This window comes from Rhinolophus sinicus, linkage group LG18 (genome assembly GCF_036562045.2).
Source record: "Rhinolophus sinicus isolate RSC01 linkage group LG18, ASM3656204v1, whole genome shotgun sequence".
NCBI classification, from domain to species: Eukaryota; Metazoa; Chordata; class Mammalia; order Chiroptera; family Rhinolophidae; genus Rhinolophus; species Rhinolophus sinicus.
In genome coordinates, this window is record NC_133767.1 from 18,096,998 (window position 1) to 18,121,148 (window position 24,151).

The window sequence follows — 24,151 nt, forward strand, 5'->3', positions numbered from 1 at the left end:
GAGGGAGAGAAGACAGTGCAGCAGGCTCCACCTGCTCGTCAGTGGCTCGCACCTCTGGACCTTTCTGAGTCTGGTCTCCTACAGGTGCTGACAGACAGCTGCTGTGCACACCCAGACTTATGGTTGGGGGGTCAGACAACACCCCATTCGTGATGAGAAGCTCGGGTGGCATGGTCACCTGATGTCCCCTGGTCAGGTGTTCAGTCCCTATCAAGTCCCAATAGGAAGCAAAGCTGTTTCTCAAAAGTACAATGGCCGTCTGTAGAAGGGCCTACGTCTGAAAACTCGGTGAGTCCGTGCTTTGATTCCACTGCTGTGCCAGCTAGTGGCTCCGTATGGCATCGCTGTTGGGCACTTTGTGTGTCACTGCTCGGCTGGATCCTAAGCACCGAGTGGAAGGGTGTCGCCTGCGCTTGCTGCGGGGCCTCTTCGCACTCTGGGCCCGACTCCAGAGTGGCTTCCCGGGGCCGCTATCTGAGACACGCTGCCCCACACAGGCCTTCCAAGCATTGCCATCTGTTGGGAGGAAGCTGTACGAGGTACAACTTGTCTTTCACCTTGGAAGACGTATCTTTATACACTCCCCATCACTGAGTCCCCAGAAACTTCACTGAAGAGCTGGTGTCCCGAATATGTTCTGGGCTGTATCTCCCACCTTCTGGTTTGTAAATCTCGTATGAAGCCAGTGAGAGCACTTGTTACTTCCTTCTCATCGGGTACAATAATGCCGCATGATGTTATGTGGACTGTTAAGAGGGCCGTGGTCTCTGCAGACTGCATGACAGCAGAAGTGACACACCCCGCGGCCACCTGACACCTGGTGGCCTCCGGCTGAAACTGCTCCGCTGAACCCAGCACGCAGACGTGAAGAGAAAGCCAGGTTGACAGCTGCACACCAAACAGCAAGGGAACGATACCACACCCGGGACAAGTGCAGCCGGAATCAGCGCCTCATCAGGTCCACGATGGTCCTCGTCCCCCACCCCCACCCCCAGCTTCTGTTCAGGCCACACTGGGGGGTCACATAGGTGTTTGGTAGGTCTCCTAGGCCTGCTTCTTTCAAATCCTTGGCTGCAGCAGAATCTCTGCACTTCTCCCAGGGCTATGGCGTGTCTGCTGGTTTTGTTTTCTTTGTGCCGAGGGGAAGTTCTAGGGAATTTCACTTAGCCCTTCCTGCCGTATTGGCCCCCAGTGTGTGGGCCAGAGAGGACAGTGCATCCTTCCACTTGGTCAGTTTTCAACTCCCGGCCTCTCGCTCCCCAGAGGTGCTGAGATACCGGGCTGACTACTTCGCATTTCTCCTGGCCTGAGCAGGACATTAAGCTTTCAGTAGAGGGCGCCAGAGGGACGCTGATAGAGGACGGCAATGGTCTTCCTGGTTCTGGTCTTGTTAAGGCCTTTGCAAGGCACATGTATGTGGCTACATCCAGGGGTCCTCATTTACACGTGTGTCCAGAGTGACGGGTCCTTTGGGGAGCTCACAGCCCTTCCCTCCCCCACCCCCCCGCTTGCGGCAGCCCATGTACCCCCACGTGGACAACACACAGCCCAGAATACAGGCCACCGCCTCCTGACACGGGGACTCCTTTTGCACCGCCTCCGCCTGTCTTGGCCCTCCACGGCTTCCTCCAGCACCCACCTCCTGCAGAGCGAGCTCTCTCCAGCACACGTGCTATTACGGAGGCTGGCTCTCCACTGTGGACAGCCCTGGACTCCTGCCCGGGTGCAGCTTTCTGCAGCGAGGGCTGCTGCCGAGTGCGCGTGCTCCGGCCCTGACTCCGGTCATGGCACGACTTCGTACCGCGCTTCCTCCTTGGACGGCTCGCAGACCACATTCCTCTGGTCTCGATTCCAGCGGCGCTCAGTGACTCACAGCTTCACCTGACACCCCAGAGGGCGGATTCCTAGAAGTCCCACTGGCGAGGCAGGCAGTGACTGCCCTTTCGGATGGAGTTTGGAGCTCAGTCCTGCTGGGACTGGACTCTTCCTGAGCCCTCTCCCAGCCCTGGGCATAGTAGCTGCTACTTCTGTACTTAGAGTTGTTTTTAGCTCTCACGAGCCAGTTCCCTGTGATCCCAAATCCCCCATGAGTAATCCTTTCTGTTAAACTTTCCCATTGTGGCTGCTGTCTCCTGACTGGACCTTGGCTGATACAATTGGTACAACGATGGGATTTTGCAGTTGACTTGGTCACACCCTTGGATTGAGCACAGTGCTGAGGTGCTCGCCAGTAACCCGCGGCCTGCAGTGGCAGGAGGTTCACTGTGAGGACCGGCAGCGGAAGCACCTGGGGAACCCAGAAGGCCGCTGCCCGACTGCTGCGGCAGCCGCAGGACTCAGGACTGTTGTAGGATGGATTCTTTTCAGTGCATGTGAGTGATTACAGAGATGAAATGATGAGCCCAGGCCTATGACCTCGTAGCACAAGTCAGTCAGAACCAGGACGCGTGCGGGAGGGCGACAGTTCTCAAACAGTCTCCCTACTTAAGTAGACCCCGGGCTACAAGTCAAGCACAGAATGTAATTCAGTCGGTTGCTGATTTATCATGACAACTGAATTCACAGTCTTATCAAGTTTGTCATGGAAAAACCAGGGCCTTGATCAGGAAAGACCCAGAAATTTGGACTGGTGCCTCTGGTCGGACCCAGATGAAGCAGACACTAGGAAACCCTGTCATTCTAAGTCTCCCTTGCCAGCGGAAGTCACCTGCCCTCTGTGTCTGCAAACACTAACTTTCCTCCATCTGAAAATCCTGGGTACCCTCACTTGGGGCAAATGCGTGGGGAGGGGATACTCACGCCATTCAAAATCTAGCACAGCTGTCCTGTTGCCACTAGACTTTTAACGAGGGTCAGATCTAGCATATTCCGTGGGGACAGGTACACACATGACCCAGGAAGAAATAGCTTATAAACCAGAAGAATTCAATACTTTGCTGATCCGTTGGCCAAAACCTGGGAGCATGGGAGAATGGATTCTAAGGGTATTAGACTAATGAGACTAGAATGTAACACTAAATGGGGCTGAATTCATTGCTGTGGGTGCGTCTACCAGGAAGTCCAGATTTAACGTACTAGCTCGGGCCCTGAAATCGGCTCTAAGAAGTTACTTGCTTAGCTGCCTGAAATTTGGACTTGATGGTGGTCTATAGTTAGTGAAGTGGAGAAGCCAGAGTTTCCCTGGCATCCCATGGAAGAGGGAATCCAAAGGCTCAGTGTGATAGACTGGACTTATCACGTATGACCTGTCAACGGTATTCTGTGAGAGGACCCAGGAGATACTTCCTTTGTTAAGGCCTTGAAGGGAATAACTCCATCCTTCAAAAGCTCTCTCTCTGGTTGCTCCTCTTTGTAGGTCAGGTATGGCGGTAGGGGTTACAACCACTGATATGGGCTCCCTCATCTCAGTGGGTTTGATGGGATGCCCACAGACGAGGTGGACACATCAACTGTGAAGGGCAGCAGGGACCACCCGGAGGTTGGCTCTCGGCTTGCAGAGAGCTTCGGCAGTGGGTAAGATCGATGTCCCTAGGAATGAAACAGATGGGCAATCTACTCCAGTGTTGATGGAGCTGTTTCCTTCTTGATCTCCTGTCTAGTTATTCCATTCATTATGCAAAGTAGGGTATTGAAGCTTCCAAATATTGTTGTCGAATTGTCCATTTTTCCCTTCAATTCTGTCAGTTTTTGTTTCATGTATTTTGGGGTTCTGCTGTTAGATACATAGGTATATGTTTACCGTATTTCCCCGAAAATAAGACTGGGTCTTATATAAAGTTTTGCTCCAAAAGACGCATTAGGGCTTATATTCAGGGGATGTCCTCTTGAAAAGTTATACTAGGGCTTATTTTCCGGTTAGGTCTTATGTTCAGGGAAACAAGGTATTACGTCTTCCTGATGGATCGGACAAAACAATTTAAATAATTACAAATAACAGTCATCCCTTTGTTATCCCACTGCCTTCTGGCCTCCATAGTTGTTTTTTTTTAATTAGTTTCAGGTGCACAAGACAAAGCAATACTTAGACGTTTCATAGTTTCTGATAAGAAGTTAGCTGTTAATCTTACTGAGGATCCCTTATACATTATGATTTGCTTTTCCTCTTGCAGTTTCAGTATTCTTTTTTTTTTCCCACATTGCTGAGAAGCCCAAATAGTAAAATCCATTACCTTCTCTGTCTTTTGACAGTTTGACGATGATGTGTCTAAATGTGATCTCTTTCCGTTTATTACTTTGAGCTTGTTGAATGTGTAGATTAATTTTTTTAATCAAATTTGGGAAGCTTTTGTACATTATTTCTTCAAATAGTCTTTCTTCTCCTTTGTCTTCTCTCTTTCTGGGACTCTCAATATATGTCTATTAATACACTTGATGGTGCCCACAGCTGTCTGGGGCACTATTCATTTTTCTTGATTCTTTTTCTTTCTGTTCCTCAGATTAAATTATCTCAATTTGCCTGTCTTCAAGTTTGCTGATTCTTTCTTCTGCCAGATAAAATCTGCTTTTGAGCCCCTTTAGTGAATCTTTCATTTCAGTTTTTGTATTTTAGAATTTCTATTTGGTATATATACAAGTATATTTGGTACATATTTGGCATTATATATTTAAAAAGTAAAAATATATATTAAAATATATATTTTTAAAATACATTTATATAGTTTTATTTTATATAAAATCTCTACCTTCCTATTAATGTTCTTTATTTGGTGAAACATCATTTCCATATTTTCTTTTGATTCTTTAGACATAGTTTCTTTTACTTGGAAAATATTTATAAGAGCTGATTGAAAGGCTTTCTCAGGGAGTTTCTTTTGACTCCTTTTTTCCTTTGTATGGACCATACGTGCCTATTTCTTGTATGACTCATAATTTTTGTTGTTGAAAGTTACATCTTAAACATTAAATTGTGGCAACTCTGAAAATCTAATGTCACCCTACCCCGGTTTTATTGCTGTTTGTTCAGTGACTTCCCTGGACTAATTCTGTAAGGACTGTATTCTTTGTCATGTGTCACTGAAGTCTCTGCTCAGTTAGTTTGCTTAGTAGTCAACTAATGACTGGACAAAGATTTCCTTAAATGCTTTCAACTGGTAAGTTTCCTAGCTTTTCTGAGGGGCTGTGTGTGTTTTGTGTGTGTGTGTGTGTGTGTGTGTGTGTGTGTGACTGCATTAACCTTCACTTCCTGTTTGCACTGAGCCTCAAGGTCAGCTGGAGGTGAGAGCTTATGGTCTTCTCAGGTCTTTCCTGGGGCATGCTCACATGCTTGTGACCTAGGAATTCCCAGGATTATGTCAGAGCTTTTTTAAGGCCCTCCATGGACATCTCATTCCCGAGTTTTTCCTTTTAAGATTTTTTTGTACCCCCAACAGGTTTGCAACTTTCGGCAGCTGCAATGCTACAAAACTGCCAGTGATTGTTTTCAACATTTCCCTAGGGATGTGGCTGTTAGCACAGGGAGAGCTCTGAGTCAGGTCAAATAAGGCAAACCCTGCGAACAGAGCTTCTCATAGAGCTATAGGACAGGTCAAATGGTGGCTTCCTTGGGGTGGGGGCTCTTGTAGAGCGTCGAACCTCTTCTCCCTCCAGTGGCTGCTAGGCCATTGTTTTTCACAGCTCCTTTAGCTGTGAGGCTTTTAATTTTCAAGGTTCCTGTGGACCTGGAGAGAGGAGAATGGGACTAGGGCGAGTCAAAACTCCACAAAGTTCACAGTGTCTCTAGGATACAGCTATTTTTCTTGAATAAATGCTTCTTGGATTGTAGCTAACCTTTGGTTAATTTCCAGAGTTTGGAAAAAGCTGATTTTGACATTTTTTGCCAGAATTCTTGTTTCTATGGAGGAGTGACTTTTTGGGGGTCCTTACTCCATCATTCCGGAAGTGTTTCTCTCCTGCTTGATCTATACAAAAGACAGAAACCCTAGATCTGGTAGCCAGAACTCTGACTTGCATTGCCGCAGTGCAGTCACAGCCTCTCCCAGTCCCACCCCGTGTCAATCACAGACCCAGGGCCTGCTGACTGACGGTGACGCTGTGGCTCCTGAGCCTGCACCCCTGCTGGCAGTGCTCATCCTAAATCTTCCTCCAAGCCTCTCACCATGGGACCTCCGGTCATTTACTAGAGTGACTGGGCACTGTGCAAAGGAAACATCCAGACCTCTCCAGGGTTATCAGGCATTGGCTCTATTCCTGGGGACGCAAAATGCCACTTGGTCCACCAATCAAAGGAGGGGCTTACAAAAGTCAGGTGACAGATGGAGTCTTAACTATGGAGGCCAATTCAGTGGCCCAGGTGGCCCATGGACCCACCGTATGGCTACTTCCTCAATGCCTGAATTTATTATTAATATAGACACACGTGCTAATTGGCACAGTCACTAGTGAGAAACTCAAAGATACTGGCAGAAATTTTACAGCACGTCAAAAATATAAGGGAAAGGAAATCATGCCATGAAATATATATCTTTGAAGGACAAAGAAGCTCTAACATGCAAATATTAGGAGTCCTAACAGAAGAGTAACAAATGGTGAGGAAAATCTCAGTCTGAAGATGAAAAGGATGTACATGAATAAAGATCAGCATCTAGACAGCTCCTGGCGAAACGCCTGGATTTCAGAAATAGAAAAAACAACGCATAAGCTTCCAGACGGAAAGACTGGGTTACTTACGAAGAACAGGAGTCAGATCGGTTTAAGGCTGCAGCCCCTCTCAGCCAGGAGACGGCAGAGTACACACTGCTAAGCGAAAAGGAACGTAACCCAGGAATCACGACTGGCCGGGGCAAAAAGACACGTGGCATACAAGGCTCAGTTCGTATGTCACGGGCATGCCCTTTCCAAGGCACATGCCCAAGACACTGTCTCAGTGGTACTGACTGACAGCTCCCCGTAACGGAGGAGGAGGGGAAGCAGCAGAGCTGAGCAATGAGTCTTGCAACACAGCATATCATTCGGTTTAAATGGTAGACGATAGGCTAGGAATCTGTGCTTTAAGTGTTAAGTAAGGACTCTTGCAGAGTGATTAACTTTGATGGAAAACCCAACTAATAGACTGGAATGAAAAATTGTAAGCTATCTTAGTAAAACTCCAGGAGTGAAGAGAGTGGGGAAGTTAAACGCATTCTAAAGGTGGCATCTTTCAGGAGGTTGTGGAGGAGTGGGCAGGTCAAACATTTTGGTGAAGGAGTAGGATTATTACCACGTGCTGATACAACAGTTTAAGAATAATTGTGATTGTTAGGAAAGAGAAGGTAAACAACTAGCAGGTTAATGGGGGGGGGGGGGGGAGGTAATAATAGAAACTTGACCAAGCCCGAAAAGTTAAAAACAAGGCAGGAAAACATTAATGAAAAATAAATAGTAAATGAATATAAGGTGGAAAAAAAGTATACTAGTTATTGCAATAAATACGAACAGGCTGAATTAGTCTATTATAAGACAGAGCATGTCAGACTAAATTACTTTAGAAAGCTAGCTATAAGCAATTTATAAGAAGCACACCTAAGATAACGTGATAAAAATGTTTCATTGGGACTCGGAACTGTAAAATTAAAAAGGCAGCAAACACCCTATAGAATTTCCCTCTTAAATGGCATGTTACCTGTCCCAACATAACCCATGCAAAGAATGGATCCTAAAATATTTCAAGAAAATAAGGAAGGGGGGCGGCCAGATGGCTCAGGTGGTTAGAGCACAAGCTCTTAACAGCAAGGTTGCCAGGTCAATTCCCGCATAGGATGGTGGGCTGTGGCCCCTGCAACTAACATTGAAAATGGCGAATGGACTTGGAGCTGAGCTGCACCCTCCACAACTGGATTGAAAGACAACGACTAGGAGCTGATGGGCCCTGGAGAAACACTCTGTTCCCCAATATCTCCCAATTTAAAAAATAGTAATAATAATTAAAAAAAAAGAAAATAAGGAAGGGTATGTACAATACCCATTAATAGAGGAAGTAGTTTTAAATTATTTAAAATGCCACTTATTGGCTATTCAGTGACTTTCAGGAAAATGACAACCATTTGCAGGACTTCTCATAAGTTACACATCCCATCTAGTGGCTGAGTGTTCATGCTGGAGCCTCACAGACACCTGGGACATTGGTCATGCCTTGAGACCCCCTGGAAGTCAGGGGGTCCCAGATGTCCTTGTCCATGAGAAGTGGCACGTCACTCCCAGCACAGTGGACCCACCAGACTTCTGACGTGGGCCCTAGTGGTCCCTGATGTTTGTTCACTTCTTCTGGGTTTGGCTTTCAAACTTCCTAAGAGGTTAGGGCTGAGCCGCTGGGTGGGCATGAGCCAACTGGACAGTATTTCCAGGCCCAAACCCCTGTGAGGCCACAGGCCAGGAGCCCACGGGCATTCTGGGTGCGCTGGTGGCTGTGTGGGCTGCCTGGTGAATTGCGGGATGATCAGCAGCCCGGCCTGTGCCGCTGCTGGCCTGCAGCAGCCACAGAGGTCGTCCGTGCTGTGCCGCTGGAACGCTCAGGCCGTGTGGCCTTGCTGACAGTCAACACTGCGATCGATGGAAAGCTGCCTTCAGAGGCCAATCCGGGTTAGTCAGGGATTTGAGAGGAGTGGGGTGTCACGACATTTGGTCCCTTTACTCAGAAGGGACTGCAGATGTGGCTGCCACTTGAATTAGGGGCACACCTCTCTAGTACAAGGTCTTGAGTGCCTTCCCTGGACTTTCTCTCACCTTGGGGATTTTGAGGGATGTAATCACTGAAATTGGAGAAAGAGTGCTGTACAAGTAGAAGCATATTGAGAGGGAAGGGAACTGGTTTTTATTGTATTATAAAAGCAGCATATGTGCATTGTAGAAAGTTGGGAAACACAGATAAGCAACAAATAACACTATATTCTCACCACCTAGCGATTCCTACTGCTAACACCTTGCAATGGTCTTTTCTGTCTTTCTAAGAGCTCAGCATGGGCCCCAGCCTAGCATAGAACCTCCATGACTGTTAAGGAATGAACAGAAACGACACCTCACCTCTCAATTAGGAGGTTGGACGAGGCAATCTCTAAGAAAACTCCCCTCTGAACGTAGAGGAGTAGAGTAGGGCCTCTGCATGTGTGCGTGTGTACACATTGCATTAAAACACCCCACACAGCCCTTAGCCTTGGAACTGGCACGTTACGAAGACCCAGGAATTGGGAGCTACTGTTACCATCACATCCCTGTTCCCCACACACGCTCGTTCCCCCCAAACCCCTCAATCCAGCTGCTGCTCGAGAAGCCGAGGCAGCAAAAGTCTCCTTAGAGCAGACCGTGTGACCACCCCCCACACCCCCCAAGAAAGGGGTGAGACTCTTCTTTATAAGAACACCCTCTTCTCATTTTGGGGTTTCATTTTGAAATTGAAATTAAAAAGCCTGGTTTCATTAGAAAGTCGAGGGAAAAAGAGATTTTGCAGATCAAGAAATGGTGCCAGAGTGGGTAAGAGACTGGCTTGGGTATCACAGCCAGTCGTCACCCCCGGGAACTCATGTGGCCCTCAACTCTGGAAGGCCACTAAACAGTTAACAGAGCAGGGGACGCAGGGATAGGCATCCGGGCTCCAGTCACTGTTGCTCCATTCACTAGCCGTGTGATCTTGGGCAAGTCACTCCACCTTCCTAAACCTGTTTACTTGTCTGTAAAATTGGGATAATTCCTTGCTGGGTTGTAGCAACACACAGAAACTGTAAATGTACCTCGCCCAATGTGGACACGTAGCAGTAACTCAGGGTGGCAGTTTGGGTTAGGGGAACAGATGTTAGTTAACTCATGCCCAGAAAGGAAGGGGTTGGGGAGGGGACAGCCAGGTCTCCGGGCGCTCAGATTCCTCTTTGGGAAGGAGGATTCTCAATTCTGCTCCCCAAGTGGCTATAGACTGTTCCAGGAGGGTGCCAATGTATAGGGAACGCTAACATCTGCTGTAAAAGATGGAAGAAATTGTCCACATCTGAACTCGGAGCACATGCTCTGAAGTCAGACTATTATGGATTCAGACCTGCCTTTACTATTGACTGGGGAACCTTGGTTGGACAAGTGACTTAACTTCATGTCTCAGTTTTCTCATCTGTAAAACGGACATAAAACAGTACTGACCTCACAGAGTTGCTGAAATGACTTGTGAAATCGTGCAAGTCGGGCTCTTGGACTATTATTACCCGGCTCAATATTACCTATTTCGTTTTACTCACATATGGTACAAAATCACTCCTAGATCTTAGCTGCTCAGGATTAGGGCTAAGACGCTCACCCTAGCGGAGGAACAACAGATGGACCCTAACTGCCTCCTAAGGAGGACATGGGTGGTTAATTTAAGTTTGGGTCCAAGTTGAATTGCACAGCTATGAGAGGAGAGGACTGAGCTATGTAAGTGCTGACGACAGCGTGGCATGATTTGGTTGTTCTGTTTGTCTTCCACCTGCTACTTTTTTTATAGGTAAGGTTTAAATTAAGCTCTCTCGGGGCCGGCCCGGTGGCTCAGGCGGTTAGAGCTCCATACTCCTAACTCCAAAGACTGCCGGTTCGATTCCCACATGGGCCAGGGGGCTCTCAACCACAAGGTTGCCAGTTCAACTCCTCGAGTCCCACAAGGGATGGTGGGCGCTTGCAACTAAGATTGAACACGGCACCTTGAGCTGAGCTGCCACTGAGCTCCCAGATGGCTCAGTTGGTTGGAGCGCGGGTTCTCAACCAGTTCGATTCCTGGATTCCCGCAAGGGATGGTGGGCAGCGCCCCCTGCAACTAAAATTGAACACGGCACCTTGAGCTGAGCTGCTGCTGAGCTCCTGGATGGCTCAGTTGGTTGGAATGCGTCCTCTAAGCCACAAGGTTGCCCGTTCGACTCCCACAAGGGATGGTGGGCTGCGCCCCCTGCAACTAGTAACGGCAAGTGGACCTGGAGCCGAGCTGTGCCCTCCACAACTAAGATTGAAAGGACAACAACTTGACTTGGAAAAAAGGCCTGGAAGTACACACTGTTCCCCAATAAAGTCCTGTTCCCCTTCCCCAATAAAATCTTAAAAAAAAAAAAAAAAATTTAAGCTCTCTCTGCACTTGAGGAAAAGGAAACTAGTTTTATTGGACATGGGCTCTGAGTTTAACGTGCTACTAAAGCCTACAGGGAAAGAATAAGGAGCGGAATAAGAAGGGCTTGAGGGGAAAGGTAGAGGTCATGGAGGTGGTGACAGGGGATGGAAAGGTCCCCTGGCCTGGAAGGGGACACAGGGGTCCTGCTGCACATGTGGCCATGCTCTACGAATGGAGCCAGTCCTGAGAGCAAGCAGCTGCCTGATGCTCCAGGAAAACATTGGTCCCTGCGTATAAGGCATGTCAGCCAGCCTGGAGGTTCTGGAGCCCCATGTACATGGTACAGGGTAGAAGCGATGGACTTTGGGGGTCACTGGCCTGGACAGTGAGGGCAACAACAATCAAGATGAAGTCGAGATTAGATTCCCCAGCAGCAACACCACATGTGAAAGCACACGCGTGTGCATGCACACCCCAAAAAAACCCTGGTTATCCAGGCAACACCTTCTGGATCTGGAATGCCCTTGAGCGAGGAAGAAAGCCCCTCCAGTGACTGAGATGGATTTCTGTGCAGAGTCACAAATGGAGTTATTTTATAGAAATATGTTTGAAATATCTGAGTAGTTCGTACCCAAAACAACTTAACTAGCCTGGTGCCCATATTTTTGTCCAGCGTCTATAGTCCTCTCTCAAGCCTGCTCGTCCATTCCTCACCCGTTTTACTTCTGGACTTTGGAATAGACAGACCTTAGGTAAAGTCTAGGTTCTGTCACTAGCTGTGTGACCCCGGTCATGTTACTGTACTTCACTTTTCTGCACCTGTCTCTCCATCAGTAAAATGATGCGCTTCCTCACTGGAGCTGTTAGGAGAGTGAAATGGAGAAACGGGATGGTTTTCAAACTACGTCTTGGAGAACCTCTCATCAATCTAGTATTTTCCAAATTTCATTCACCTCCCGTCTTCCCAACTTTCGGGCATATTTGTGCGCCACCTCTGTTATTGTTTAATCTTGTTCTATAAAAATATCAATTCACTGTCTTGTGAAAATGATTTAGTATTCAAAAAGGAAACTTTATATCACTATCATAAACCGGAAATGCCTATAGCCTATGCTAGAGTGGTAAAAATACCACTCTACAAACAAAGTCAAAACAATGCTATTCAAGTCCAGCTGCCTATGGTTATAGGCCAAAGCCTGGACTTAGTTAAAAAAAAAAAAAAAAAAAAAGACGATCTCAGTCACAAAAGGTCACATACGGCCTTCTTATGAAATGTCCAGAATAGGCAAATCTATAGGGACAAAGGATTAGTGAAAGTCTGCAGGTGGGCGGTCTGGAGGGGAGTGACTGCTGACGGGTGATGAAAATGTTCCAAAATTGACTATGGTGATAGTTACACAAGTCTGTGAATACACTAAGAACCACAGAATTGGACCTTTTAAATGGGTGAATTGTATAGTGAGTTATAGCTCAACAAAGCAGTTACTAAAAAGGACAATGTTAAAGTGGATTCGCTCTACTTGAGATAAATGAAGGGATGCAAAGACACCTGAACCAGGGCCACGACAGATTTTGCTGGGTCTGTGAACCCCTCTTCCCCCTCCCCCAGCACCTCCTTCGTTCGCTTTTGCCCCTTTGTGAAAGGATTTCGCTGTAAGCACTCAAACTTTAGCTAATATTTCCCCCTAAACAGATCTGCCAGCCAAGTCAGACAAATCTGGGTTCCTACTCCTCCCTACTCCGCCGTGGACCAGCATCACGACTCTGCAGAAAATCGCCCTGAGCCCACTTTTCTTACCTGTAAAATGTGGGTAACGGCACCTGCCTCGGGAGTTGTAATTAGGGTAAGAGGAGACATATGGGGCCCGCTCCCGGCCCCGTTTGGCTCTCAGCAGGGGCACCGGTCAGGCGCGGTCTGACTCCGGGAGCAGCAGCGCCGCCTCAAGGCACGTGGCCGGGCGGTGCCTGCGCCGGGCCGGACGGGCCAGGGGGGAACCACGGCTTCGCCGCTCCACGGCCACGACTTCCTTCTGGGCCTCGGTTGTCTTGACTGTGTAATGGGGACGCGGCGGATTTCCCACGTGCAAGTAAAGTGAAGCCCCCGACGGTCCTCGGCCAGCCCTGGGATGCTAACGCCCGCAGGGCGGCCGGGGAAACCAAGGCCGAGAGGGGCTCAGCTACAGCCCACGGTCAACACCGCGTGTCCGGGCCTCGGGGGACGCGGACACGTGGGCAGGCGCCTGGGGAAACGTCCGCCCACGTGTCGCCGTGCAGCCTCAGCCCCGCGCCCTTCGCGCGCGCCCGGGTCAAGCGGGTCGCGCAGCGCGGCGCCGGAGGCCGGAAGTCCTCCCGCGGCCCCTCTAGGACGCTGCGCGGCGCTCGGTGGCCTTAACCCTCGCGCCGCCGTTCGGAGCGCGCCGCCCTCCTTTGTTTCCTCTGAGCTTCACAACGGCGTGAGCGGAGCGGGCCCGCGGGTCCCGGTCTACAGACCAAGCGACTGAAGTCACCCAGCCTCTGGGTTCAGTCCCGGCGCCCCTCTGGGGCATGTTTTCACTTATCCCAACCGCCTCGCAATATCTTAAACTATGTCCATTAAAACGTCACCTGGGATGATTAGATTCCAGTACACTCATCTTGGGCACTGCGTTTCCTAAATTTCCTAGTGTGCCAGGGACCCTACCGGTGAGTCTGAAAATTAAAGGTTGTAACTATTCCTCACTTTGCAAACATCGGGCTTACATCCAGCTTCTCAGGGGCAGGCTCTGCACTGGGTCCCGCTGTTCCTGACATGGTTCAAAGATGGGTGACCCCAAAGAAGAGGAAAAGATTATTGGCTCCATGTTTCAGATGACGGGGAAGTGACGTGCCCTAGATCACACAGTTACTATAACTCAGCTGAACCTGGAAAACCTCCATTCCTATCGTGAGGCCCAACCCTTCTCTACACCACAGCTGGCTCCCATAGGTGATTGGAGAGACAATGGAGGAGACCAGCAGAAAAGCCATTGCCACCTGAAAATCAATAGCCATGTAAGGGAGTGGAGAGTAAGTTACTGTGCTGGGCCCTGGGTGGGGCCTTGGTCACCCACCAGACACAGCCCTGCCTCCCAGCAGTGCAGACCCAGCCAACTGATGTGACGATCCTGCTCATGCTAAGTATGCCTGTTCCAGTCACACCTTCTGAAATGGAGGAAACAACCACAGGATGCAGTTAGGGATTCATGCTCCCACTGTGAGCCGGACCTGAGCTCAGTGAGGTTTGGGGTCTCCAGGAGAACAGAGAGTTGAATGCTATCATAGAAATGTAACCAGAAGAGTAGGATTTTTGCCAGTGGAGAAAAGGAGGTGTGCTTGCTTTTGTTCTTTCATTCATGTAGCACTGATGAACATCTACTACGCATATTTACCAGGCACGACACTAGGCCCTGGGGGGATAGAGATGAACAACGTGACCTTGTTCTAGCAGAGGAAGTGAGATGTCAAGTGAAGGAGGAAGTACGGTGACTAACCGCGGATCTGTGCTCGAGGGTCAGGGAACCTTCCTGAAGGACTTGAGATCTAGGCCCAGGCCTGAAAGAGAAGTAGGCATCGGCCAAGAAGAAAGAGGAAGGGAGGAAGGGAAGAGTTTCCTAGGCAGGGAGCAGAAAGTGCAAAGATTGAAACTAGCCTGGCCAACTGCAGGGTCCAAATTCTGCGTGTTTTACGGTAGAGCGCTCAGCAGGGCAGGTGGGGGATGGGGGGCTGAGAAAGAGGGGTAGGGGCCAGACTGAGCAGGGTCTCCTCTGCAGTGATAAGGAGTTTGGTGGAAGAACTGCATGGGCGAAGGCAGGTGTGAAAGGGAACCATGAGGCCGGCGCAGCCAGAGGGCAAGAAGTGAGAAGAGCATGCTGGGATGTAAGTGAAGGGGCTGAGGCGGTGAGCAGATGCCTGCACTTGGGAGTGCCGGGGGCAGCGCTCCGACGGCGGCCGTGCAAATGGACACAGGAGAAGAGCAAACCACTAAAGAGTGGCGGGGAGTGGGAAGCCCACACTCCATCTCCCAGGGAAGCCCGTGCTGTCACCAATGGTGACACGCCTGGTGACAACCACACCTGGAGGCCACTGCCACATCTCAGACCTGCTTTGTCAAAGGGAGCGGGGAGTCCAGATTTTTATATGAAATCCCTTGATTTTAAATGCTGGCCACGTATTCAACACCACGAAAGCCAAGTGCATCATCTCCATAGGCCAGTGGTTCCCAAACTTTGCAGGATATGAGCATCACCTGTGGAGCTTTGAAAACTCCCAATACCCAAGTTGCCTCCCAGACCAATGAGAAAGTCTGGGGATAGAAGCCAGGCATCAGAATTCCCCAGGAGGGGTTCTAAGGTGCAGCAGAGTTTGAGAACCACTGCTATGGGCTGAGTACAGGCACACCTTGCTTTATTGTACTTCATGGGTGTGGCCCTTTTTACAAATGGAAGGCAAGACCCTCCACCCGCGAAAAGACTACGACTCGCTTTCTTGTGATACTTGCTTTATTGGGATGGGGTGGAACAGACCCCGCAATATCCCTGAGTGTTCCTGTCTGTCCTTTGGGTTGCCAGGCAGAGGCATGGGGAGCCTTGGGAAGTTTTAGAGCAGGGGAAGCGCAGACCAGTTGAGAGTTTCAGAAACATCAGTCCTTAGGTAGAAGGGCATGTCGTCTGGAGTGACAAAGGTGGGATCCTGCTCGGGTGACCGACCATTCCAGTCTGCCCAGGATGCGTGGTCACCCTAGATCCTACCCCTGATAGAGGCCTGTCTCCCCAGACTCTACACTTGAGAAAAACCCCTGGGAAAGGGCCGTCCATCTCCTTGGGAGCACCTATCTGTTCTCCACCCTGCAGAGCCATCCTAGTCAAAGCCAAGTTCACGGACTACAACCAGCAGTAGAAAGGAACAAACTACTGAACAGGCAACAGTATGGATGACGCTCAAAAACATTATGCTGAGTGAAAGAAAACATGCAAATGTGTACACCCTGTAATTCCATGCAGGTGGAGTCCTACCACCAGTAACCTAATCAAAACCAAACTCAGAACAATGGACATTGGCCCAGGGAAGGGACAACAAGACCCTTTCCGGGAGGGTAGTAAAGCGTTTGATAAGGGCTTATATTACGCAGATGTCTGCATTTGTTGAAACACTGCATCATGCAGCCAACATCTGTGCATTTCCCTGTGGATATTTTGCCTCACAGGAAAAGAAAAACAAAACAATAAATAAGAACTGAACTCTAGATAATAATGTGCGTGCCCAAGTGTTTAGAAGGCATGTCTGCAACTTATTTTGAAATATATCAGAAAATCAGACTGATGGACGCATATGGATATGTGACGAAGTGAATACAGTAAAATGTTACAGAACCCAGTTGGTGAGTGCAACTCTTCCAACTTTGCTGTATGTTTAAAACTTCCTATAATAAAACATCAAGGAAAACAACCTACGTCTGAGCATGTCACTCCCCTGCTCGGACCCCTTCAGTAGCGTTTTGTCTCACGCAGAGTGAAAGCCAAAGTCCTGACAATGGCCTCCAAGCAGGATGGCCATACATTCTGGTCATCCCAGGTTTCACCTGTTATCGGGGCGTAATTATAAACACATCATCCTCTGTGAGTCTCCAAGTTTGAATGACAGATCAGGTGCCTGCCTGGCCTGTGAGACCCTTCCTGACCTGACCTCGCTTCCCACCCCCTCTGCCTCCCCACCCCGTCTGCTCCAGAAGCACTGATATCATTTCCAAACAGGCCCCCCTGATGGTTGTTCCCCTCCTGGGAGGAGGACGAGGGTCTGTGGGACGTCCCAGTGGAGATGTCATGAAGGCATTTGGCTCTTCGAGCTTGGAGGTAGGGGGCACAGCTCGGAAGCAGAGACTTGGGAACCGTTAAATTCGAGGAATATGTGGCCCCTGCAGAAGAGTGTTCAGGAAGAGCTAGGCCAGGGTAAGAGATCTTTAAGGGATCCAGAAGAGGGGAACGCCAGAGGGGAAGACAGTGGGGTAGCGTGGAGGCCAGGGCCACAGAGCCAGGGACAGAATTTCCAAAAAGAGAGTTTGGACATGGGGAGGGGGCAGGGTGGGCACGGCAAGATGATGTTCGGGGGTGTGCTTATGGAAGAGGTGGCTTTTAAGCCAGGTCACAAGTGGGGGTGTGTGTACAGGCTTGGGCTAGAGGACAGACAGGAATGGAGGAGACTCAAGCTTTAGCCTTTCAAGGCTGCTCAGAAATGGACCCCTCCCCAGTCTCACTGACAGGCACGTCTCTGGCCTGCACCCTAGTACCCTCATCTGTAATATGGATCATAGGAAAAAGAACTGCCATTTTATCGAGCACTTACTACGTGCCAAGCCAAGGACTCTTCTTGCACTGCCTCATTTAATCCTCACAGTAGTCTCACCAGACTGATGTGACTATTACGTCCATTTTACAGATGGGAAAACTGAGGCCCAGGCAGGTTAAGTCACCTGTTCAAGGTAACACAGTGAATGAACGGAGATGCTGAGATTCAAACCCAGGGCCTGAATTCTGGGCCATAATACTGTACTACTAACCCGTACAAGGTACTTTACAGTTTACAGAGCACGCTCATCACCTTGGGGCGGGGGGAGAGGGGCGCGAGGGGAATAATGAGATGACCTACACATCCGGAAACTGGCTGAGACTGAACAGCCCTCCCAAACCGTCCACACCCTAACCCCCAGAACGTGGGACGATGTGGCTGACCATGGCGAACAAGATTTTGCAGGTGTGAGTAAATGACGGCTCTTGAGCTGGGAAGATTATCCTAGAGCACCCAGGTGGGCCCAAAAATCCTTATAAAAGGGAGGCAAGAGAGACAGAAGGAGACGTTTGACGATGGAAGCAGAGAGAGAGAGTTTGAAAGACACCACGCGGCTGGGTTTGAAGATGGAGGGCGAGACCACAACCCAAGGAATGCAGGTGGTCCTCGGATACCAGAAAAGGCGGGGAGACAGACCCTCCCCTACAAGCCTCCGAAGGAACCAGCCCTGCCGATGCCTTAACGTTACCCAGTGAGACTAATTTTGGATTTCTGACCTCTAGACAATAAGAAATTGGTGTTGTTTAAGCCACTAAATTTGTGGTAATTTGTTACAGCAGGAACAGAAAATGAATAGGCCACATCACCGCATACCAGGCTCCCCTCGCCAGCCCTGGCCCAACTATTATTGTGGCTGCTATCACGCCAACACCCTTACAGTTTTGAATAGTTCTTTAAAGTTCCAATTTCGTCTTCTCTGAGCCTCAGTCTCTTCCTCGGTTAAAAATCAAAATAGGACCCTGACTCTTAACACGTTGCGTACAGATCACGAGAATCTTCGTTTTTTTCTGAGCCATGCGTTAAGGACGGATAACGAGAATTCTCGTTTTTACTGTTGACTCTTTTTACTTTGCACATTTTATTATTTGTGTTTCGTTAATAACAAAGGAAGCTGCTTTCTGCAGTATCACACCAGGAGGGATTACTAACATCATAGGTGAGTAAATCCTTAAAAATTCCATAGAAAAATAATAAATGATATAGAAGCATTTACGCTTTAAAGAGAAGAGTGCATTTTAAAGTAGTTTCTTTTAAAAACCTGCCGGAACAGAGGGGTATGAGGGATTTAAACCCCGCCGTACGCAACGTGTTAACAGGCACAGCGTGAAGATGCCTTATGTTATTTAAAGGTTCCCACAAACCACTGGGGCAGATGAGGCCTAGTTTTTGTGCCCATTGCTCAGACGAACAAACTAAGGCTCAGAGAGGGGAAGTGGCCTGTGTACAGACACACAGCTAGTCACAAAATCAGAACTCGAACCAGGACTTCTGCCTTCAGATCTCTCACTCAGAGGTTTACATCTCAGAGCCCAGCTCATGTGCCACCTCCTCAGAGAAGCCTTCCTGGATGGCCTCAGCCCATTCATTTATTCCTTCATTCATTCATCAGTGTGGTGCCAGGCCAAGTTCTGCCCTCAGGGGACCAAGTTCTGCCCTCAGGAGCCCATGGCCTAGTGAACAAGACAGACACCCCACACAGCCTAATAAATGCCGAGACAAAGCAAAGGAAGCACAAGGGGTGTGGGAGCCCAAGAGGGAGGGGAAGCTGACTGCCTGGGGTCAGGGAAGGCTTCCTGGAGGAGGTGGTGATGGAGCTGGACACAAGTAAAACTCAACCAGAAATGTAGGCAAGGGTTCCACTAGAGGAATCAGAGGCAGGGAGGCGTGATGCTGCAGCTTCCTGAGGGCAGGGAAGGGGTTGGGGTGGCCCAGACCCCAAAGTTTTTCTGGGCCACTGTGTACCTGTGTATGAATGGCAATCGTGGGCCTAGCTGCCTAGAGCTTTGGTTATTGTTGGGCCCCAGGGAGGGCTGAGCAGGAAGAAGAGGGATCCTGGGATTCCCAGAGAAGGGCAGAAGGGCAGGAAGGGTTGGAGGTAACAGGGCCAAGGCAGGGTGAAGGGGAGGCAGGGTCCTGGCTCAAGCCCCATTCCATGCTTGGCTCATGGTGCGACTATAGGAAGGTCCCCTGAGAGCTTGAGGGACCCCCATCTGAGAAATGGAGCCTGAGATAAAACGGTCTCCAAAGACCCTCCCCAGCCCTGACGGGGAAATGACATGACACAAAATTACAAAAGTGTCTTTATTTGTAAAAAGTCAAAGGGGGCCCTGGGGGACAGGACAGGCAGGCCGGCTTCTCAGGGGTCAGGGGCATTGGGGCAGATGCGCTTGAGTGGGGGGGCGCCCTCCGAGTCCTCTGTGTCACCCTGGGCTGTCTCAGGGACAGGAGGCACTGGCTCAAAGACGGGGTAAGCTTCAGGGGCCTGGAGAGGAAGGGCGGGCAGGATGAGGTCCACCCAAGGCCAGGCGCGCAGCCTCCTCGCCTGTCTGCCTTCTCCAAAGCCTCCACTCCCCTCCCAGACCCAGGAGTCTAGCCCAGAGCCAGGTACCCAGGATGCAGACTAAGTAGGGCACCGGAACAGCACTGCTTTGGGGAAAGAGTCGAGATTTGATATTTCTGGGAAATGCATCACGGTAGTCCTTCGTGGCGGAAGTCAGAAATTTGAGGGGGTGATTTCTTAAGCTAATTGTTAAAGTTGGGGATTTCAGAGGAGCACCACAATCTTTTCAGGCTTTTTATGGTCTCAAACCAGCCCTGGTCCAGCCCACAGGACTTTAGTTCTAAAACACCCTTTCCTTTTCCATCCCAAGAGCCCAGCGCTAAGCCTTTGGCTGTGTCTGAAGTCTCCGTGTCCCACCTGGCCCTCAGGGGTGCAGCCCCCAAGCCTTTGGCTGCCTCAGAGCCCCCATTCCCTCCAAGCCCCAGGAATTCAGCCTTCTGGCCTCTCTCACCTCAGCCTCCAGCAATTCTGGAACAGGCTCCTCCTTGGTCAACATGGGGGGTTCGTCCGTGCCACCTGCCGTGATGCCCCCAGGGTCTAGAATATCAAGGTAACAGACATGCCCTCAGTCACATAAGCCCCCAAGCTGTGGGAGCCCTGAGGAGGGAGCCAGGCACCTGGCTACAAGTCAGGAAGAAGACACAGGAAGGGCATCCAGGTGGGATATTGACAGGTGAGTAGGCAGGTGGGCAGATGGAGCATGTCTTAGGCAGAGGGAACATATGCTGAGCAAGCACAGATTCTGAGCAAGCACAAAACCTGGGCTCAACTGCCTGGGTTCAAACCCTGACCTTGGGCAAGTGATTTCATTTCTCTGGGTCTCAGTTTCCCCATCTGTAAAATGTGTATAATTATAGTGTTTACCACTTAAAACTTGGGAGGATTAAGTGAGATAATACAGGTAAAGTGGATAGCACAGTGTCTGGCACATAGTAAGTGCTCAGTAAACGCCAGTTACTGTTTTTATGTCGGTAAAGGTACACAGGTGCACAGCCCAGTCTAGACACAGCCCATACCACACAAAGTCATGGTGTCCTGAAAGGGGACAACAAGGTCAGCAGGTAACGGCTCACACAGGGCCCAGGGTGCCAGGATGAAGAGCCAAAGGCCACAGGGAACCATCGGAGGCTTTAGCTGCAAAATGACCCTGTCAGACTTGTGCTTTAGATAAAATGGCTCTGGCCGCTGTGTGGAGGTGACTGAAGGACAGGAGACCCTACAAGGAGGCTGGAGTCAGGTGCGGGCGACAGAAGACAGAACCTGGGCAGGGGCAGGCAGGTCGACAGTTGGCAGGTGGTACTGACCAGACAGGAAGGGGATTGACTCTGGAGAAAAGAGGAGCTGAGCGGGACTTAGGATGCTGGCTCACCAGCTGCGTGAGCCTCGGTAACTGACTGTACTTCTCTGGGTGTCGTTTCTCATCTATAAATGGTGATTAAAAACCCTCACGGGGGCGGGTGGTGGTGATGGGTTATGAGGATTAGATGAGATAAAACGTGTCAAGTGCTTAGAAGGGTGCAAGGCATGTGGTAAGAGCTCAGTAACGATCAGCTGTTATTATTAATGACTCAGAATGGTCACGATTGTGTTTTCTGCAACAAATATTTATTGAGCACCTACTATGTGTCCTACAGTACTCTGAAGTGAACAAGATCAATAGCCCAACATTCAGGAAGCAGACATGAGGTGGGAGGGGAAAAGAAAGACACTTAGGTAGTAAAAATTAAATTTGCGTGAAAAATCCCCCAGTGATACGTTATGTAGAGATCATAAGAAGTCAGAGGAAGCGACCCAGTGGGGTGTGGAGTGCATGTACGGGGGCTGAGCTGGAGGCGACAAGACTGAGAGGGCAGGGCTCCTGGGAGGCGCCTGGTCCTACCTCTCTCCTGGCCCAGCCGTGGGGGCTGAGCTTCCTCTGGGACCCCTTCCGTTGGTCCAGCAGGTGATGCAGGGCGGCTGGGTTGGGGAGTGCCGCCAGGACTGGGCTCGGTGCCCTTTTGCAGGGAGCCTTCCGAATGGAAACTTTGGTTACTGTTCTCATCTGTGGGAGCAAACGTTGAAAGGGTTGGGTCTGAGGCCCGCAGTCCCCTCCCTCAATCCCACAGCACCCTCCTCCCAAATCCCAGGATCCCTACCTACCATTGAGATCCAGCAGGATGAGAGGGCCCCCTCCTCTGGGACTGGCACCCCTGCCCCGCCGCTCCCGGCCTCGGGACCTCTCTGCCCCACCACCTGCCCTCCGTCGTTCCTGGCGATTAGAGAGGTAAGGCTCAGAACCCGCTTTCCGGTTACCACTTGCAAAGCCCCCACTCTACAAACAAGTGAACTGAGGCACAGAGGAGCAAAAGGCCCTGCATGAGAGGGCAGAGGGGCACACTGGGTTAGGTCTTGAACTCCAGGGTCTGGCTGGAGCAGGGAAAAGGGAGAACAAGCGGAGGTGCAGGTAATTGTTAACACCTGTCTAGGCAGAGGCACTGGCGGTCTCAGAATGCGGAGTGGGGGGGAGGCCAGGATGGGAGGGCCTTGCCTGAGGCTGCACAGACGCAGGGTCTGGGGTGGGGGCGGTTTGCTCACCTCCTCCTGGGGGTCCACCACTGGCACCCACTTGAAGATACGAAGGGAAGTGTCGCCCACAGTCACCCAGCGCTTCTCCCTGTGGGAGAGTGGGGGGACTGGGTCAGAAAGGCCAGAGGACAGAGCCCCCAGCAGCTGGACACATCTGGGGATACCTGCAGAGATCTGGGTGGTGCACGAGGGAAGGGGCAGTTCTGCTAACTGGGCACAGAGGGAGAGGGAGCCCTGCAGACCCCAGGGCACCATGCGGGTGTCTCCGGTAGGAGTGCGGCTTGGGCCGTAGTTCGCGGACCCCTGGGGTGTGCGTGGGGCTCGCGGCTGGGGCTGGCTGGGGATGCGGGCATACTTGCGGGAGGAGTGTCAGAGCTGGAGGAGGCGGAGCTCCCGCTCTGAGAGGGCGCGGCTGGGGAACACGCTTTGTAGACCCCAGGGTGTAGCCAGGACAAGGGGCACAGCCCTGTAGACCCAGGGCGCAGGTGGGGGGGCGGGGGGAGCGCACAGAACACCTGGGGCCACAGCTGGCAAAGGGAGGGTAGACGCCTTTGGAGGAGGGTCGGCCCCGCCACGTCCCGTCCCTGACCCCGGGACAGCGCTCACCATCTCCGGACCTTCTCGATGGTCGCCATCACCTTCTTGATGTCATCCTTGGCCCGGCTCCGGGTCTCGGCCCGCACGGTCCGACCGGCCATGCTGGCTGGGCTGGGGCCGAGGCCCAGCCCGCGGCTGGGCCGCCTCCCGTCCGGCGGGCTCAGGCTCGGCGCCAGGCCCGGGAGCCGCTCGCTCTGCCAGTCGTCCCTCCGGGAGTTGGCCGCGCCCTCCCTCGCTCCCCAACGCCTCCACGAGTCCCCGCCCCGCTTCCTGCCGCCGCGCCCCGCCCCGGCCCGTCGTCTCCGGAGCGGCCCGGCGGCGCGGACGTCCTGAGCCCAGGCCTGGCAGCCGGCCGGCCCCGCCCCGCCCCGCCCCGCCCCGGCCCGGCCCGCCCCCTCGGGGCGCCCGGACGCGCAGCGCCCCCTGCCCGCCGCCCAGAGGGAGGTTGCCGGCAAGCTCAGCGAGTGGACGCGCGCGGCGGGGCTGAGGGGGCGTTCAGATCATGTGGGCGCCAGGGGCGCGAGAGGGCCGGTGTCCGGGTGTGCGTCCGCTGCGCGTAGGCGTCCCTGAAACGCCGTGTGCGTGTGTGTGTCCACCCTCGCCAGACTGGCCAGTTGTACACTGTCCAACTATTCCTTTAGCCATTCATTCAACAATCTATTAACTGAGTGCCAAGTACATGCCAGACGCTACATATGAGTGGGACTCCACCCACCAGAATGGCTAAAATGACAGTGACGGACCATGCCAAGGGTAGGCGAAGAAGTAAAGCAACTTGGGCTTCTCACATTTCTGGGGGAGAGTAAACTGGTAAAGACAATTTGGAAAAGGCAGTTTTCTAGTGAAGCCCAGCATACACCCCAACCCTATGACCCAGCAATTCCACTCCTAGGTCAGTAACACCCAACAGAAAAGCGTCGGTATGTTCATAGCACCATTTATAATAGCCTCAAACTGGAAACAACCCATCAAAGGGGAGTGGAAAAAGCCTGTTTACGCCTTGGACGCAGCAAGGGGAATGACGTCCGGCTACACCCAACAGC

General features: G+C 51.1%; 1 protein-coding gene across 13 annotated transcripts in view; it reads right to left on the minus strand.

The window, feature by feature from the left end:
* The window catches only part of BCL7C (BAF chromatin remodeling complex subunit BCL7C), a 38,404-nt gene extending 14,942 nt beyond the window's left edge, over positions 1–23,462 (minus strand). For 6 of the 13 annotated variants that reach the window (XR_012493192.1, XR_012493193.1, XR_012493188.1 and 3 more), the window contains exons 1-5: positions 23,118–23,462; positions 22,521–22,599; positions 22,086–22,194; positions 21,826–21,987; positions 20,398–20,483 (exon numbers count right to left, since the gene is read on the minus strand). Coding sequence is in view for 4 of the 13 variants with exons in the window: in XM_019717219.2 (XP_019572778.1) it covers positions 19,743–19,868; positions 20,398–20,483; positions 21,826–21,987; positions 22,086–22,194; positions 22,521–22,599; positions 23,118–23,209 (654 nt within the window). In the remaining 9 variants the exon portion in view is untranslated. Of the gene's footprint in view, positions 1–19,673; positions 19,869–20,397; positions 20,484–21,825; positions 21,988–22,085; positions 22,195–22,520; positions 22,600–23,117 lie in introns of those variants that run through there. The other 7 variants (XR_012493195.1, XR_012493194.1, XR_012493196.1 and 4 more) reach the window with 2 other exon arrangements.
* Between the last annotated feature and the right edge of the window lie 689 nt (positions 23,463–24,151).